This window comes from Lepidochelys olivacea (assembly GCF_965140295.1).
Source record: "Lepidochelys olivacea isolate rLepOli2 genome assembly, chromosome: 1".
Taxonomy (NCBI): Eukaryota; Metazoa; Chordata; order Testudines; family Cheloniidae; genus Lepidochelys; species Lepidochelys olivacea.
In genome coordinates, this window is record NC_140411.1 from 40,842,359 (window position 1) to 40,859,180 (window position 16,822).

The 16,822-nt window shown below is 41.7% G+C and overlaps 1 protein-coding gene across 4 annotated transcripts in view; it reads right to left on the reverse strand.

The window, feature by feature from the left end:
- CPAP (centrosome assembly and centriole elongation protein) overlaps positions 1-16,822 on the reverse strand; it is a 31,263-nt gene that overhangs the window by 13,649 nt on the left and 792 nt on the right. Inside the window, exons 1-7 of one of the 4 annotated variants that reach the window (XM_084616369.1) lie at positions 14,361-14,410; positions 13,731-13,846; positions 12,372-12,526; positions 10,114-10,237; positions 7,214-7,361; positions 4,148-4,253; positions 2,204-3,836 (exon numbers count right to left, since the gene is read on the reverse strand). In XM_084616369.1, the coding sequence (XP_084472495.1) occupies positions 2,204-3,836; positions 4,148-4,253; positions 7,214-7,361; positions 10,114-10,237; positions 12,372-12,526; positions 13,731-13,830 (2,266 nt within the window). In that variant the 5' untranslated portion in view covers positions 13,831-13,846; positions 14,361-14,410. Of the gene's footprint in view, positions 1-2,203; positions 3,837-4,147; positions 4,254-7,213; positions 7,362-10,113; positions 10,238-12,371; positions 12,724-13,730; positions 13,847-14,360; positions 14,411-16,822 lie in introns of those variants that run through there. The other 3 variants (XM_084616370.1, XM_084616371.1, XM_084616368.1) reach the window with 3 other exon arrangements.

Genomic DNA, 16,822 nt, shown 5'->3' on the forward strand with positions numbered 1-16,822 from the left:
CAGATTGACAACAATGGGGGGGAAAAGTCTCTCACTTCTAAGACTTTTCAGCCAAGCATTAAGCGTTACATTTGACAACATAATACAGTTGTTTCTAAATCATCTACATACACAGATGTAGTCCATCCTCCCAGCTGAGTCCATCCTCCCAGCCCCAATAGCCTAGGAAACCGAACATCCCAGGATATGAACTCTTAACGCAGAGGCTGCAGTGCATTTTATAACCACTAAACCATTAACAAAGTCCAGGTCTGCAAAAAAAACAAAACCAAAACCGACAATATTCCCTCACATATTTTGCATTAGAACAATCAGCTTGTGTACTTAAAAAAAAATCCTAGTGACCAGCAAATCTAACAATTATTAAAATTAGGTTGCTGTAAAGGATGATGAAAAACTAACAAAGGAAATGTAGCTACAATCCCAAAGATTGACTCTCTAGTAGGAAGAAGAATTGTGCTCTGAAGATTGTTAGGAAGCGGCCAATGGGGGCTGCGGGGGCAGTGCCTGCAGGTGAAGGCAGCGCACACAGCTGCCTGGCCACAGCTCGACCTAGCAGCTGAGCAAGGAGGATTTTGCCACTTCCAGGGAACCCCCAGGTAAGCGCCGCCCAGGGCCTGCCTCATCCCACTCCATGCCCACTCTGCCCCCTCCCATCACCCAAATTCTGCTGCTGCTACTGGGGGGAGGGGGAGAGGAGGGGAGCAGGGGTCCTGGAATGCATGCCACTGCCCGCCCCCCTCCCCAGCACCAGCAGGGGTCCCCCTGCCAACGGGGGTCCCGAGCCATGCACTGCCACCTGTCCCCCTCCCCAGCACCCAGGCCATCCTTCCCCAGCACCTGCGGCCCCCCTGGGCAGCCCCCACCAAGTGTTAGTCACAGGTATTTTTAGGAAAAGTCACGGTCAGGTCACAGGCCGTGAATTTTTGTTTACCTGACCTGTCTGTGACTTTTACTAAAAATACCCAAGACTAAAACGTAGCCTTAATTATGAATTAGGTAGAGCTGGTTGAAAATTTTTTTACAAATCAGAGTTTTGTCAGACAACACAAGTTTGTTGAACCCAAAATGTCTTGTGAAACCAGGGCAGATTCAACAAACTTTTGTCAAGTCACTAGTAGGGTTCTGATGGAACCCAGTTCCCACGGTCCACAGCTTAAGAGCAGCCCTGTCACACCAGGGCTTCAAGCCTCCCTGTTGTGGAGCCAGGAAGCTCAAAGAACTGGGAGCCTGGAAACCCTGGGCTTAGGGCTTCCAGGATCCATGGCTCCAGGACAACCCCATCATCTGGATGGACATCCCTGGGCCAGAGACCCCAACGATTCCAGACTCTCAGACCAGCAGACTCTCTGTGCAGCCTGATTCCCAAGTGGCCAGCCCTGGGAGATGCAGACCCTGGAAGTCCCAGAACTGACTGACTACTGAGGTTATTAGCAGTCGTGAAAATGAAAAGAGTGTCAAATTTCAGTCAGCAGCTTCCAGACCCAGGGAGCATATTTTGTTTCAGAAATAGCAAGTGTTTGTGTTCCCCCAAAAATTCAGAATTTCCAGTTCACAAGAAATTTTGATAAATTTGGTTCTATTCTGATTTGGAACAAAACCAAAATTTCAAAGTAGCAAAGTTTCTTGCAAACCAGAAATCTCAAATTTCAGCCCACTCTAGAACTAAGTTCTAAGGGCCTGATTCTCCCCTTACTTACACTATTTTGACAACTATAGTTTTAGATTTCACTGACATTATTCATAATTTGCACTAGTATAAATGAGTGGAGAATCAGACTCTAAAAATTGATATTTGGTACAAATCCCTTTCAGTAATTTCAATTAATAAAATCTATAAAGTGATCTGAGCATCTAGTTAAAATTTTTTGAAATCATGTCACTGGCCACTTAAACATTTTTTCTAATGCAATTGCAAGAGCCCTGCATGGATACAAAATTTGTATCCGCATCCAAGCCATAAAAACGAGTCGCGGATATCCACAGATTTGCATGCTCTAGCTATTGCTCTGTGCTGAACGGTTGCAATAATCAGCAACAGTTTATGACAGCACCCACTAAATTCACATGACTGATAATTAACAGAAACTGCAAGTCAACACCAGTAATTTTTTCATTCTTCTCCATTATTTTGATTGCATGTTTTAAGAACACCTAGTGCTCAATCTACAGTGAAGTTTGTGTGTATATATTATTCTCTTACCTCCTGGTTCTTCTTGTCCCACATTTGATTTGGTTTCATGCCTTGCATGACAGCCTGGCTTCTGTTTAGGTTTCAGTGAAGGAAAGAGTTTCATCATGAGGTCTGATGTGGGAGGTGCACTTGCATCACCATCTGTCACACTCTGTTTGGGCAAATCATCTCCCTTCTTTATTGAAGCGACCTTCCTCTTTATTGTTTTATCTGGGGCAGCCATTTCACTTTTATTGTAATAGTCAGTTTGTGGAGGTACTTTAATGGTATCATTTTGGGGTACTTCATGCTGAATCTCATTTTCTTCAAGGTCAGTCCATGTTCTTTCATCATCAAACTCAACCTTATTCCTATTTGTACATGAAACTCTTCTTTGAGATTCAGACACTTTGCTATTACTCTGATTTGGTAGCACATTGGATTCATCACTACTATAATCTTTGTCTGATAAGTCAAGATCAACATCCCTACTTTTGCTTTCTTTGCTGAGGTCTTTGACAGGTCCTGTGCAATCACAGAATGCTGGATTATCTTCTCTGATGCTCAAAATGAACTTTTTAGCATCTTCATTTGAACATTTTACAGTAGTCTCAAGTTCCTCCTCAGACTCTGTAGTAATGACACTGCTTCCATCATCCTTATCTTCATTTACATTCCATTCAGTACTTTTGAAAGTTGGAGATGCCACAGTGGAAGAAGTCTGAAATATTTTACTATCTGTTTTATTGAATTGGTCCCTTAGTCTAACAGATGCCCTCAAATCCAAGATTGTATGTGTAACTGCCCTGTCATTTTTATTTCCTTGTAAGATAATTTCTGCTTTTTTATTTTTATTTATAATATCTAGTGCATTCATCTGCTGTGGCATTGCTTTGACAGGGGTAGAAGACATTCTACGGCCTTTTGAAATTTGCTGATCTCGATCCAAGAACCTTTGTACAAATGAGGAATTACTCGAGAAAGATACTTCATCAGCAGCCTGTTCTAGAAACAAAAATTCATCTAATTCTATGTTCTCTTTTTCTTTTTCTTTTTCCCAGTTTTCCAACTTATTTTGGAATGAAAGTTCAAAAGAATGTTCTGAATCTTTTACAGGGTAACTTGTAGAACATTTGGAAAGAGAAAAAGTTTTGGTAAACTCTGTGGACAGCTGAGGCTTTTCTGTATCTGAAAATTTGTCAGTAGGCCTGGCAAAATCCATTATGTTTTCCTTATTTTCAAATTTGCTGTTGATTTCTGATCTGAAAGAATCTTTGAACTGCCCATCAAGATTCTTCTCAGTCTGCAGTCTCGCTGTTGGTGGCGATACATTTTTTCCATTATGATTCTTGAGTATTATGGCCTTCTGAACAGGGAAGACAGAATCATTTATTATTTTAGCAGCTCGGTTACATTTTTTAGACTGCACAGCAAAATTCTCAGAAACTTGTTCCTTGCTTAAAGGTGCAGTTTTCCGCTGTATTTGTGGTCTGTCCGCTTTAACAACGTTTCTGTCCTCCAAAGTAGTTTGCTGAGTCATCAGTTTGCTTTCTTTATACTTAGTTACTTTAGATTTGGCATTAGTGAACCTAGTTAAGCCTTCTCCCCGTTTCAGAAAGGGCCGTTTTGTCTGTAGTTTCTGAAAGGTTGACCTTCCTACTTCCTTTAAATAAAATAAAATAAAAAAAAATCAAAGGACAACATTAAAACTTCCATTGTAGTATGGATAAGTATATTTACAGACTTATCTAAGTAAGGCTTACTAATATGTAAAGTTACACAGTACCTGTCCCACTATAGTTTTAAGGAAGGTCAGAATCTTAAAAATAGAATAATTGTTTTTAAGAACTTGAATATTGCATATATAAAGTTGTAAGCTCTTCAGGGCAGGGATCTGTCTTCTCACATGTTTGTAAAGTTTCTAGTACGTTTTAGGAAGGTATATAAATAACTGTAGTATTTATAATAAACAACCTCTTGCTCCTCTTTTTGCTTCAGGCGCCGGTCTTCTAATCGTATCTGTTCTTCAAGGAATTCTTCAAACGTCTGTTTCCTCTCCTGAATCCCAGCTTTAATAGGCCTAGTATAATTTTTTTTAAATTACAAACTGCAATGTTAAAGTTAAATCTTTGTTTGACAATGCAATTAAAAATATAATTTATCATACAACATATGAAAATTATATAAGCAGGTAAGGAATCAAGAAGTTCTTCAGTCATTTTGGTATCCAATGGCAAAGCTAAGGCTATTTAATTTGAAGAATATGCTAGATTACCAGTGACTCTCAAAGACAAGCACAATAATATTACAGTAGAACCTCAGAGTTACGGACACCTCGGGAATGGAGGTTCTTAACTCTGAATAAAATGCAGCTCTGGCTCCAGCAGTTCACACTCCGGGCCAGTTTCCAGAGGCAGCTTCCTTGCAGGCAGTTTCTTTACCAGGCAAGCTTGTCCCCATCCTGACTGGGATTGGGAGGGGAGGTGGTGGTGACGAAAACAGCACATCCACCTGCCGGGACAGGGTAAGGTGGTGAAAAGAGCCCCCCCCCCCCCCCCCCCCGGCCACAGGAGGGGGTGAAAACAGCACCCACAGCTTATAGGGAAGCAGCGCAGACCCCAGTGCTGCTTGTGCTCCAGCTTCCTTGGGTTTGCAATGGAGGCTCACAGCTTTGCCTGCAAATCTCAGTATCTTCACTTCCTAGCAGTAGGTGGGTGCCCTGTATGTGGGGATAGGGGTGGGGACAGGAAGCCCAGATGTGTCTACCTTTAAGAAGCAATACAGGCACAGTACAGTATTTGCTTCTTTTTTTTTTTGGGTCTCTGCTGCTGCCTAATTAGTTACTTCTGGTTTCACATGATGTTAGATTGACCGATCAGTCCGTAACTCTGGTGTTCGTATCTTTGAGGTTCTACTGTATTTTATCACATTTGTTTTAAGTAACCATGAAAGGCTCATGTGACGCATAACTAGAAAGGGTTAAATATCCTGCAAAATAAATAATCCACAGAAGAAATGTGGGGAGATAATATTTGTGGTTTTGTGTATTTATATATGTATGAGTAGGGTGGACAATGTAATCAACAGTCCCTGTCTCTGCTGTATTCTGATAATTCAGCAGTCAAAAGAACATCCTATCATGTAAATGAATTGTAAACATGGGCTATCTCACTATTCATCTCTCTTTGAAATGTACTGTGAATGGTGGAGGAACAAGCAAATGACTTATGTTAATTCGTATAGCTAAGTATCAGTGATGGACCTCCTTCAAAGTCATCCTAATTACCTTTTGTTCCCTGAGGAATTCCAACTTGTCAAAAGACATGAAACTGTATAAAAGATCCTTGGGTCCTGATTCTGTCATCTCAGATCTGCTTAGACTTCATCAGGGGACATCTGAGTCACAAGACTAAGGTCCTAGTTATGCTGGTACGCTCTGAATATGAGATTTGGACATTGGACTGTGACCTATGAACTGAATTCTAAAGGAACTCTTTCCAACTACACCATCTCTGCTGTGAATCTGAACCTCAATGAATTGAACTCATGTCTGTGGATGGATGGATATTTTAACAATACTCTTCTGTTTTTTAATAAATTATAGTTTAGTTAATAAGAATTGGCTATAGCATGTATTTGGGTAAGATCTGAAGCGTTTATTAACCTGGGAGGTAATGTGTCTGATCCTTTGGGATTGGTAGAACCTTTTCTTTTATATGATGAAATAAGATTTACAGAAATTTTCATCATATTTGATGTGGGTACCTGGAATAAGGCCTGAGGCTGGATCACTTTTAAGGGAACTGTGTTGTTTGGACTTCTAACCAGTGAGGTAATAAAGAAACTGTTTTATGCTGTCTTGGTAAATCTAGGTATTGGAATATCCACCAGCTTTATGGGTATTGTCTGCCCCATTCTTTGCCATTCACCCTAATTGAGTGACCTCAGCTGGCTCCCCACTAGGGCCCCGGTCACAGCACGTCTAAATCTTGCTGCTTCTTCTTACAATGGATGTCAAAGACCTGATCCTTCCACTATGTCAATCTCTTATCCAGGATCTGGTCATGTTCCAAATGCCTACACTGCCCTAAACACCCATGGCTGGCCCATGTCAGCTGACTCAGACTCATGGACCTCAGGCCACAGGGCTATAAAATTGCAGTGTAGATGTCCAAGAACAGAGAGTGGTCCCAGACCCGGGTGACAACCTGAGCCCAGACATCTACACTGCAATTTTATAGCCCTGCAAGCCACAGTCAACTGACATGGGCCAACTGCAGGTGTTTTATTGCAGTGTAGACATACCCCTTGTGTCTTGACTTCTCCAATTTTGCACTGAGTGCATTCAAAATGCTACTGTTAAGGTCATCTTCCTAGCCTGTCACTCTGAATACATCACCCCTCCTCTTTCACTGCATCAAACACAGACTTCCTGTCCATGCTTTCAAAGACATGCACAATTTAGCCCTGTTCTATTTAACCCCATGTTCATTTTGGTTTTGCTTCATCAGTAATGCCAGTCTTTACCACCCATTAGTCCATTTTACCCCCCAAACACCTTCATTCTTTCTCCCCTGCACCCACACACAAGAGAATGACTCCTTCTCAAAATGTATAAAGTCATCACCTTATCCTCTTCCACATCTCTCCTTCAGACTCACCTCTGCCATGATGCTTACAGAAAAAGGCCATCTGATAATGGCTATGCCAGAGAAAGTTGTGATTACTGCTACTGGATTGGCTTATTACAACTATAGTTGTGCACAGTAAAGCTATGCCAAAACATGATTTTGGTTTACCATTACCTTATCCCTAGACTCATTTATTTCATCCACCTGTTATGCCACACCATAAGAATTTAGGGGCAGGGACTTCTTTTGCCATATCTCTGTATAATGCCTATCAGAATGGGGGCCCACTTGGTTGGAGCTTCTAGATACTACTCGAATACAAATATTAAATTTTAAACCACTTTCAATCAATCTTAGAACTTGGTCAAAAAAGATTGGATAAAACTATTATATATAAGCTTATATTTACCTTTCCTCTATGTTAGCTGCTTGTAAGCATTTTCTTCCATTGGAACTTCCAGACAAATCTACATTTCTTGAACATAAATGATCAGCGTCACTGTCTTCACCTCCAACAGAGTTTTCCATCTTTTGTTTTGGACACCAAGTGCTTTCTCCTATGAAATCATGGATATTTGTCTTTTTTTCTACAAGTTTTCAGCTTGTATTTAAAAACCAGGAACAACACTTAGAGGCGATTCACAGATTACGAAGTCAAAAGGGACTATTGTTATTTAGTCTAACCTGGGTAACACAAAACCATGAGACTTCCCTCAATTAATTCCTTTTTGAACTAGAGTTTATCTTTTAGAACATCCAATCTTGAATTAAAAATTTCCAGTGTTGGAGAATCCACCTCAACTCTTGATAGTTGTTCCAATGGATACTTAGGGTCATTTAAAAACGAGCACTTATTTCCATTCTGAATATGTTCAACTTCTAGTCATTGGATTGTGTTATATCTTTGTCTACCAGGTTGAAAAATCATCTATTATCAAATTTTTATTCTCCACTTCTAGACTATGATCAAGTCTAACTTCCTCTGCATCGCGCTAGAGGCTCATGTTCAGTTCATTATCCACTGTGATCGCAATACTCCAATAGTAGAGTCAATTATTTCCAGGATAGAGTCCCCCATCCTGTAAGTACAACCTGCATACTGTGTTCCCAGATGTATGACTTTATATTTGATGGTACTGAAATGCATACTGATGTTTGCACACAACTTGTCAAGTGATCTAAGCATTGTGTATCAGGGACCTGTCCTCTTCATTATTTACCATTTCCCCCAATTTTGTGTCATCTGCAAACTTTATCTGTAATAATTTCATGTTGTCTTTCAGCTCATTGACAAAAATGTTAAAAAGCACGAGGCCACACGATATAAAGGACCTGATCTTGCTGCCATTGAAGTGAATGGCAAAACTCCCATTGGACTTCAATAAGGGTAGAATTAGGCCCATTGGCTGACAAATATATAGTCTATTGACAGGCAACTAGGATTCAATTACCATCAAGTGAACAAATAGTTAAAAGAAAACTAAACGTTTACAGTAGCCTAGGAAGATACTAAGATCAGTAACTATGAAAAGACTCCAGCTTATCTAGAAAATTGGGTCTTTCAATAAATTTAACTAACCAGTAGTATTTTTGTGGTCCTTGTTCTTCCAATCGCTTTACATTTTCAGAGATGCATCTAGACGAGGGGTTCTCAAACTTCATTGCACCACTACCCCCTTCTGACAAAAAAAAAATTACTACATGATCCCAGGAGGTGGGACCGAAGCCTGAGCCTGTCCAATCCCTGCTACCCAGGGGGTTGGGGGGGGGGGGAGGCAAAGCTAAAGCCCTTGCCAGGCAGGGAGCCTGTAATCTCAGCCCCACTGCCCAAGGCTGAAGCTCTCAGGCTTCAGCCCCAGACACTGGGGTTTTGGGTTCAGTCCCTGGCACGAGCAAGTCTAAGCCAGTCCTGGCAACCCCATTAAAACGGGCTCACAACCCACAGTTTGAGAACTGCTGATCTAGACACTGTTTCTCACTGATAGAATCTGAAGATAAACTGCTCTTCAAAGATCAGATGAATTCCTTGTCGTTTAACTTTTGTAGTAATTCACTCTTGTGTATGTGAAGAAACAAAAGAAAAATCATCCAGGATAGAGCACTATCTCCACTGAGATTCTGGTACACAGGTGGTGGCAAGTAAGGCAGTGTTTAAACTAGCTGGATGTCGACATCATTGACTCAGAACTTCTGACTTTCGAGCATAGTCTCGAAGGGGGAGCGGAAAAAATGCATTATGCTTTGTATTTCCATTACAATATTGTTGTCTCTGCGAGGAGGAGACAGCAGTTCCAGAATTGGATTGGTCACATGTTCCTATGGATAGGGGTCCAGGTACTTTTACACACATCTGGCCAGTCTGTAGCCAAAGGTTTTTTTTCCTTCCCCTCCAGATGAAGCCTAAGGGTATTTCTGTGGGGTGGGGAAGAGTGAAAAAAGGGACTTAGGGTCAACAGTGATGAAGCAGGTTTTCTGAGACAGCTGAACAGAGAGAAGAGAAAGGGAAATGTTTTGGGGGGAAAGTTTAAGATTCACATTTTTTAATTTTGTTTTTATGTTGTCGAGCTTTCACTATTTTTCTTTCTTTTCTATTTAGACTAAGTTCTCCAAAGCAAGGGCCCTACCATGCTACGTGTTTGTACGGCACCAAACACAACAAGAACCCAGTCCTGGTTGAGGTGTTTGGATGCTACTGTAATATGAATGTTGAGTAGTAGTTTTTAAAATGAACAGGAGTACTTGTGGCACCTTAGAGACTAACAAATTTATTAGAGCATAAGATTTCGTGAGCTACAGCTCACTTCATCGGATGCATAGAATGGAACATATAGTAAGATATATACACACACACGCAGGTAAGTTGGAAGTTACCATACAAACTGTGAGAGGCTAATTAGTTAAGATGAGCTATTATCAGCAGGAGATAGAAAAAAAAAAAAAAACTTGTCACAATTGTATGGTAACTTCCAATTGATCTGTATATATCTATCTATCTATCTAACTATATGTTCCATTCTATGCAGCCGATGAACTGAGCTGTAGCTCACAAAAGCTTATGCGCTAATAAATTTGTTAGTCTCTAAGGTGCTACAAGTACTCCTGTTCTTTTTGCAGATACAGACTAACACGGCTGCTATTCTGACACCAGTTTTTAAAATGTTATTTTAAATAATGCAGTGTTTACCTGGGGACTAATCCAGTAGTTTTGTGATAGTGTGTGAAAACAGTACTCAACATTTTAAGTAGAATATTAAAATTAAAGTGTTCAATTTCCTTAAGGTATACTGTATACTTTACTTCTCCACTTACCAGAAAGTCCTTGATGGCCAGATACCATGATAAGTAGTTTCTTTTGCTCTTCCATAAGCCTTTGAAGTTGTTCCATCTGTTGCTTCTTCAGCTGTTCTTGTTTCTGCTGTTGTATTTCTTTTAGCTTTATCAAGCATAAAAATTAAGTGTGTTTGAAGTCAATAGTTTTCTTAGAATCTATATGAGATTAACTAGCATGAAATGCTTGTTATATTTCTTGCCTGAAGATGCTTTATTATAACAAGTGGCATTTGAACAGGATGTAAACAAGCTATGTTAAAACTAAGCCCTTCACTCACTAATGGTACATTTTAAAACAAATTATACTGAAGTTATTTCCATCAGTGCCCAATTCTTTAATAGTTCCCCTAGCCTTTAAACGGACCAACTTGTAAATTATATAGAAAACCCCACCTTGAAGACTTTTTTTGTAAAATTCTTTTGAAAAATATCAAGATTCGGCTAATACTTACGTTTGTACTAGTACCTTTTTACTAATACTTGAAATATCTAATGAAAATGAAATCCTTATCATAGGAATTCATCCTGTTGCTCATTTCTTATTTGAAGTCATAATATAACATGTGACATCTCAATTAGTTACAGAGGAAAAGGCTTTGATCTGACAGAGCAAATGAAAAAAAGAAGCACTAAAGACCATTTAGAGTCATAATGCCCCAGTGAGGTAGGGAAGTTTTATACTGATTAAAGTACAGAGGTATTAAGTGACAACTATGGGCCACTAACTGCCACCCTTACATAATAGTGCCTTATTCCACAGGAAATCCCATTGAAAACAAAGAGATTACTTGCAAAAGTAAAATACTACTCAAACATGAACAGAGGTGACAAGTTGAGAACAGATTCCAGGTCCTGACTCCAACTCTTGTATTCTTACCACTAAATTGTACTTCCTCCAAAAGTGTTCTATCCTCATGCTGGTGTCTTCATTAAACAAACAGGAAAGTAACCACCTCCAAAACATACCACAACTCACACACACACCATTTAGAAAATGATTTCTAAATAGAACATCAATGCTTGGTTTAAAGAGCACCTTGTGCCTCTTTACACCATCAACAATTCCTCTTTAAATATCAACATAAAATAACGTATAGTCTTTGCACCTCATCATTATTCCATATTGGTGATGTATTCATTTACTTATTCATATGTAAAATACTTTTGAAAAAAAAACACAGTTTTTAGGGTGAGTTGTGACATTTTGATCTGGAGTGTCTCATTTTATTTTCAATGTTATCAAAGAGGGCTTTGTTTTCATAATAATCTGACTCCAATACTTTATCTACCTAACCCAAATTAAAGAAGAATTATAATCAAATGGCAATTCAAGTAACTTCCAGAAGCTGCATATTCCTTTATTCCTCATTCATCTTTAGTGCAGAAGTATTGCAAATATTGTACAAAAAAAAAAATTTAACAGCACTTCGAAAACATGAAGTCTACTCAAGACTCAAAAGATTCATCTTCTGTTTACAAATTTTATCTTGATTACCCACGTCTGGTTTTATAATCTTTTCCCTCATCTAAATTTAACTTAAAAAATAAGCTGTTAGTGTATGTCCAAACATAAAGCTGTGCACCCAGTATGTGATCACATGTAGTGATGTACTCAGCTGTCCAGTTCAATCCTATGGTCCCTGATCCTGCCATGTCACCTAAATGAGTGCAGCCCGATGCCCACACAGAGGCAGAGTATGTCATTTCCTCCCCAGATGCAAAACTACTCAAATGGAGAGAGATTTTAAAGCCAAATATATTGGCATAGAAATTTTCTAAGGACTAACAGAATATTTTGCTATAGAAGAAATGGATAACAAAACTGAAATTCCTCACTGTGTCTCTTTAGCTTTCAGATTTCCAACTACACTTTAACATTTTAGTACTACAGGTTTTAAAAACTGCATTGTTTTCTCTCAACTTCAGTGGAACAGATGATGGAACATTCTAAAACAGCTGAACAAATAAATACTCTAACTTAAAGCAACTCACTTTCAGAATGGGACCAGGGTTCGGCCCTTAATATTGAGTATTATGAAGAAGAGAGAGCTAGATTAATGATTTACTGTGATTTGGAATTCACTCTTTAAACTAGCGTTGTTCTGAAAGCAAAAGCAATACCTCTTGCCATGTTTAGGTAGCTGCAGTCACCTTGCAGTTAACAGAAGATGTAACTATAGACTATAACAAGAAATCCTAATGAATGCATGTCAAGGGAAAAAAATGTTTTTTTTTACCTGTTCAAGCTTTTGTAGAAGTGGATCACTGTAATCTGCTTCATTCTGATCATCCACCTCATCACATACAGTGTCAGTTTTAGGGGCTTTCCACAGAGCTGGAGCATCTTTAAGTGTTAAGATGGGTTTTTTCTTGACCAAATGAAAAGCTGCAACTGGAAAAGTTGTTTCAGTTGTATTTAACTGAAGTCCACCTGGGCTGCCAGACTCCAAGATTTGTTCTTCATGCATGGAGTCTTCACTTATAGAAATGCAGTTTGAAACATGCAGCATTTTAACTGGGTGACTTATAATGTTTACAGTTCCAGATGACTGTTATCTCTCTATTTGTTTTCCAAACATGGAAACTAAGATTTAGTATGTCTCTGGAACAGGAAGTATTGGACATCCAGTGTATGATAAAATTTTGTTCACTATTTAAATCTGCAGCAGTGGCCATCTGGAAAAATGAATTTCAATTTAATCTGTTATGCAAGCAGCAGTACAACTGGCAAAGTAATATCGGTTTGGTTTTCAACTTTAAAAAAAAAAAAGGTATTTCCAGGTATTTAAAGTTACACGTGAAAAAGGATAAAAAAAAAGCTGTTAAATGTACCTACAAATAATACATAAAATTGCTTACAATCCACTCAACATATTTATAAAACTGAATCCTTGTGTATTGTTCCTAATACACTAGAACCCACTTAAACAACTACTTGCTGAGGAATACACATTATATAAAGCAAAACAAACAATGACGCTTTTAAATTTAGTATCCATTGCAATCAAGTAAATGAATAACATTCCAAACATGCCAAAAGATACAGCATATATAAACAGTGAATCAAGTAACATATTTAGAGTGATGGAGCCCTGAGATTTTTAAATAGGGTCCCCAAAAGTGGGAAGAGAAAAAAATTACTGAGGAGATGCCAAGACGATGCATTTGGCATTTATTTTAAGGCTGCGTTTAAAGTCTCTCTATCTAGATGTGGTGAATTTTACTGTGTTTCACTGAAAGTTAAACACTTAAAACCTTGCTCATTTTTTGAAAACCCTTCATTCAGAGGGTCCTAGTTTGTGTCTGCTCTTGTTCAGGGTACAACATATTCTTAAGCCTAAACCCTGTTAAAGCTTCCGAATTGCAACTGAATTGCAAACTGTTACAACAACGGGGCAAGACAGGGACGGGCGAGTTCCCACTCGGGCACTCATATTACAACCCCGGGGGGCGACAGGGTTCCCCAGACTACACACGTCAAGCCCTGACAATTCCGGCCAGGGAGTTTTCCAATGGGTCTAAAGCACACAAAGCAAAAGTCCTGTTTTCATGAGAAGTCGATGCTTTTAATAAAAAATGTCTTTAGCTGAACGTACGAAGGAGACCGTCTCCCTCTTGACAGAGAAGGCTTGGCAGGTGGGACATCACATCAGTTTTGAAGCGAGCGGGCAGCAAGCCTGGCAACAGTCCCCTCATGCACTCAACAGGGCAGCTGCGGGGAGGGCAGAACAAACCACAGCGGCATTCGCCCTCATCACCCGCAGCATCTCCCCCGCCCCAGCGCCTGCACACGGGCCGACGTGCCTCACGCCCTGACACAACCACTGGGTGCGAGGGACTCACCACGGCACGACTGTTACAAGCGAGGGACACCCCGCCACGGGGCCCAACGCCTGCCCTGTCCCAATGGTGTGCGTACCTCACCATCACCCGCCGTGAATAGTGGGGGGGAGGGGGCACAACAGCCTCCCCCCGCCAAGAACCTCACCCCTCCCTCAACACCTGGGGGGGTGGGGGCGCGAAAGCAGCCCCTCCCAGGAGGGGACCGCCACAGCTGCTGCCCCCGCCCAACAGCTCCCCCCCAGCCCTGCGCACCCAGGCAGTTACTCCGCGCGACCCCCATCCAGGCACCCGCTGAGCCGAGCGCGGCCTCGGCCCGGCTCCCTCATGCCCTACACACCGACAGCCCCTCGGCCCAGCGCCCCCCGCCAGCTCCCTTTACAGACCTGCCGCCATCGTGCCGCCTCCCAGCGCCACAGGCTGGGCGATGCCGGGCCCGGGGTATTGTGGGAGTTGTAGTCCCAACTCGACGACTTCCTCTCCGGGCTGGGAGGGAGGCTTCGGCGTTCGAACTACAGCTCCCGAGAGCCTCGGCCAGCAGCCGGGACGTTATTGGGCTTCAATGGTAAATCTCGAGCTCCCCCCCCCCTTCCCCAGCCTGTGGCAGTTAGAGGGCGCGACTGAATCATCATCAGTCGCCTCCTCCTCCGCACATTGCTCCTGCCGCCCCCGGCTCCGGCTGAGGGAGCTCCCGCCCCACCCCACCGGGCGACCCCTCCCCGCCTCCCGGGTTGGGGGGGTGACTATGAGCTACGTTGAGCCTCAGGCTTTTAGGGGCCGAGGGTTTCTCAGGACAGCCTACAACATCTCAGGACTGCTGGCCAGCCACAGTCGGGGTGCTGCAGGTGCCACCGCCAGCAGCTCTGCAGTCTTGTAAAATAATCGTAAACTGAGGCATGGGCCTGCCAGGGTGATCTAGGAGGCGTTAGAGTCGTGTTGGGTGAATGTGGGTGCATGTTATCTGCCTAGGGTGTGCGTGTGTTTGTTTAATAACAGTCTTTTGGTGTCAGTTGAACAGGGGAGGGGGAAGGGCAGGAGTAAACAAAAGGGGAAGTGTTGAGCTTTGTAAGTTTCCCATTTTAGGCAGGTCTGCAAACACTTTTGGTCTCCAGGTAACAAAGGTTTCAGAGTAACAGCCGTGTTAGTCTGTATTCGCAAAAAGAAAAGGAGGACTTGTGGCACCTTAGAGACTAACCAATTTATTTGAGCATGAGCTTTCGTGAGCTAGAGCTCACTTCATCGGATGCATACTGTGGAAAGTGTAGAAGATCTTTTTATACACACAAAGCATGAAAAAATACCTCCCCCCACCCCACTCTCCTGCTGGTAATAGCTTATCTAAAGTGATCATTCTCCTTACAATGTGTATGATAATCAAGTTGGGCCATTTCCAGCACAAATCCAGGTTTTCTCACACACACACACACCCCCACACGCACACTGTGTGTATAAAAAGATCTTCTACACTTTCCATAGTATGCATCCGATGAAGTGAGCTGTAGCTCACGAAAGCTTATGCTCAAATAAATTGGTTAGTTTCTAAGGTGCCACAAGTACTCCTTTTCTTTTTGCAGGTAACAAAGGTGTTAGGTGACCAGCCCTCAGTCCCAGCAGCAGGTGACTCACCATTGTACACCCAGCAACCAGTGGTACATAACAGGCTGGGACTTGTCTCCACACCTTTGTATGAGGGGAGAAAGTGGAACAATGGGCTCCGGTTTGCACAAACTAGATGCAGCTCTTTAATTCCTTGCTAGTTGCCAGTATTGGTCGTAACCTCAGTATCTCTTAATTTCTTCCAGGTTTCAGAGTAGTAGCTGTGTTAATCTGTATTTGCAAAAAGAAAAGCAGTACTTGTGGCACCTTAGAGACTAACCAATTTATTTGAGCATGAGCTTTCTTGAGCTACAGCTCACATCATCGGATGCATTCAGTGGAAAATACAGTGGGGAGATTTATATACATAGAGAACATGAAACAATTTCTTCCATATATCCTCCAAGTGTGGTTCCCTCCAGTCTAAACAGAGGTGAAGCATAGGCAGACAGGGTCACATGGTGCCACAGGGCCCCTCCCTGTGGAACAGCTGAGCCAGGCCTGCTTGGGGCAGGGAGCGGGAGAGGCAGAAGGGGAGGAACACTGGGAGCTGCTGCTGCTGCTGCTTCAACTCTGGGGGGAAGAGACAGAGGAACATCTGGGAGCTTCACAGAAGGGCTGCTGCTTTCCAGAACGGGAAGGGCTCTCAGAAGAGTGGGGGGCTTGACTCCAGCTGTTTGGGGGTTGTGCCCCCCCCACGCACACACTGTCAGCAGGCACCTGTCCATAAACCTTTCTTTATCCTTCGTTTGCAGTCTGTCTACATCTTTTCTAAATGACTGTTCCCCATACTGCATACACTGTACCACTGATGGTGTAGTTAGCACTGTGTAAAAGGCAAGAACTTCCACATTTACCTTATATCCTTTTTTGAAACTACTGAATTTTGGGATTCTCTGTTATAAAGTTTTAAATAAATTATTGTAGTGATTTGCCTTCAGTATTTGTTTATAATGAAAACCCTGTGGGCCTACCAAGATTTCTCTTTGACTTCTCATCTATGCTAAAAACAAAACAAACCCCATTGTTAACAATGGCTCCAATCTTGCATTTTCATCTCAATGTCCTCATGAAATCCCATTGAGGTTAATAGGGTTCTGTGGAGGCCCACTAGCATGGATTTAGATTGCAGCAGGATTATAGCCAATGATTGTCGGCAACAGATTCCCCTTTGCTTCCACCCTCACATGTCCCCTCATTTGCCTCATCTGGTATTGAAAACAGTTTAATACCTTTGCATAACAGTATTGGG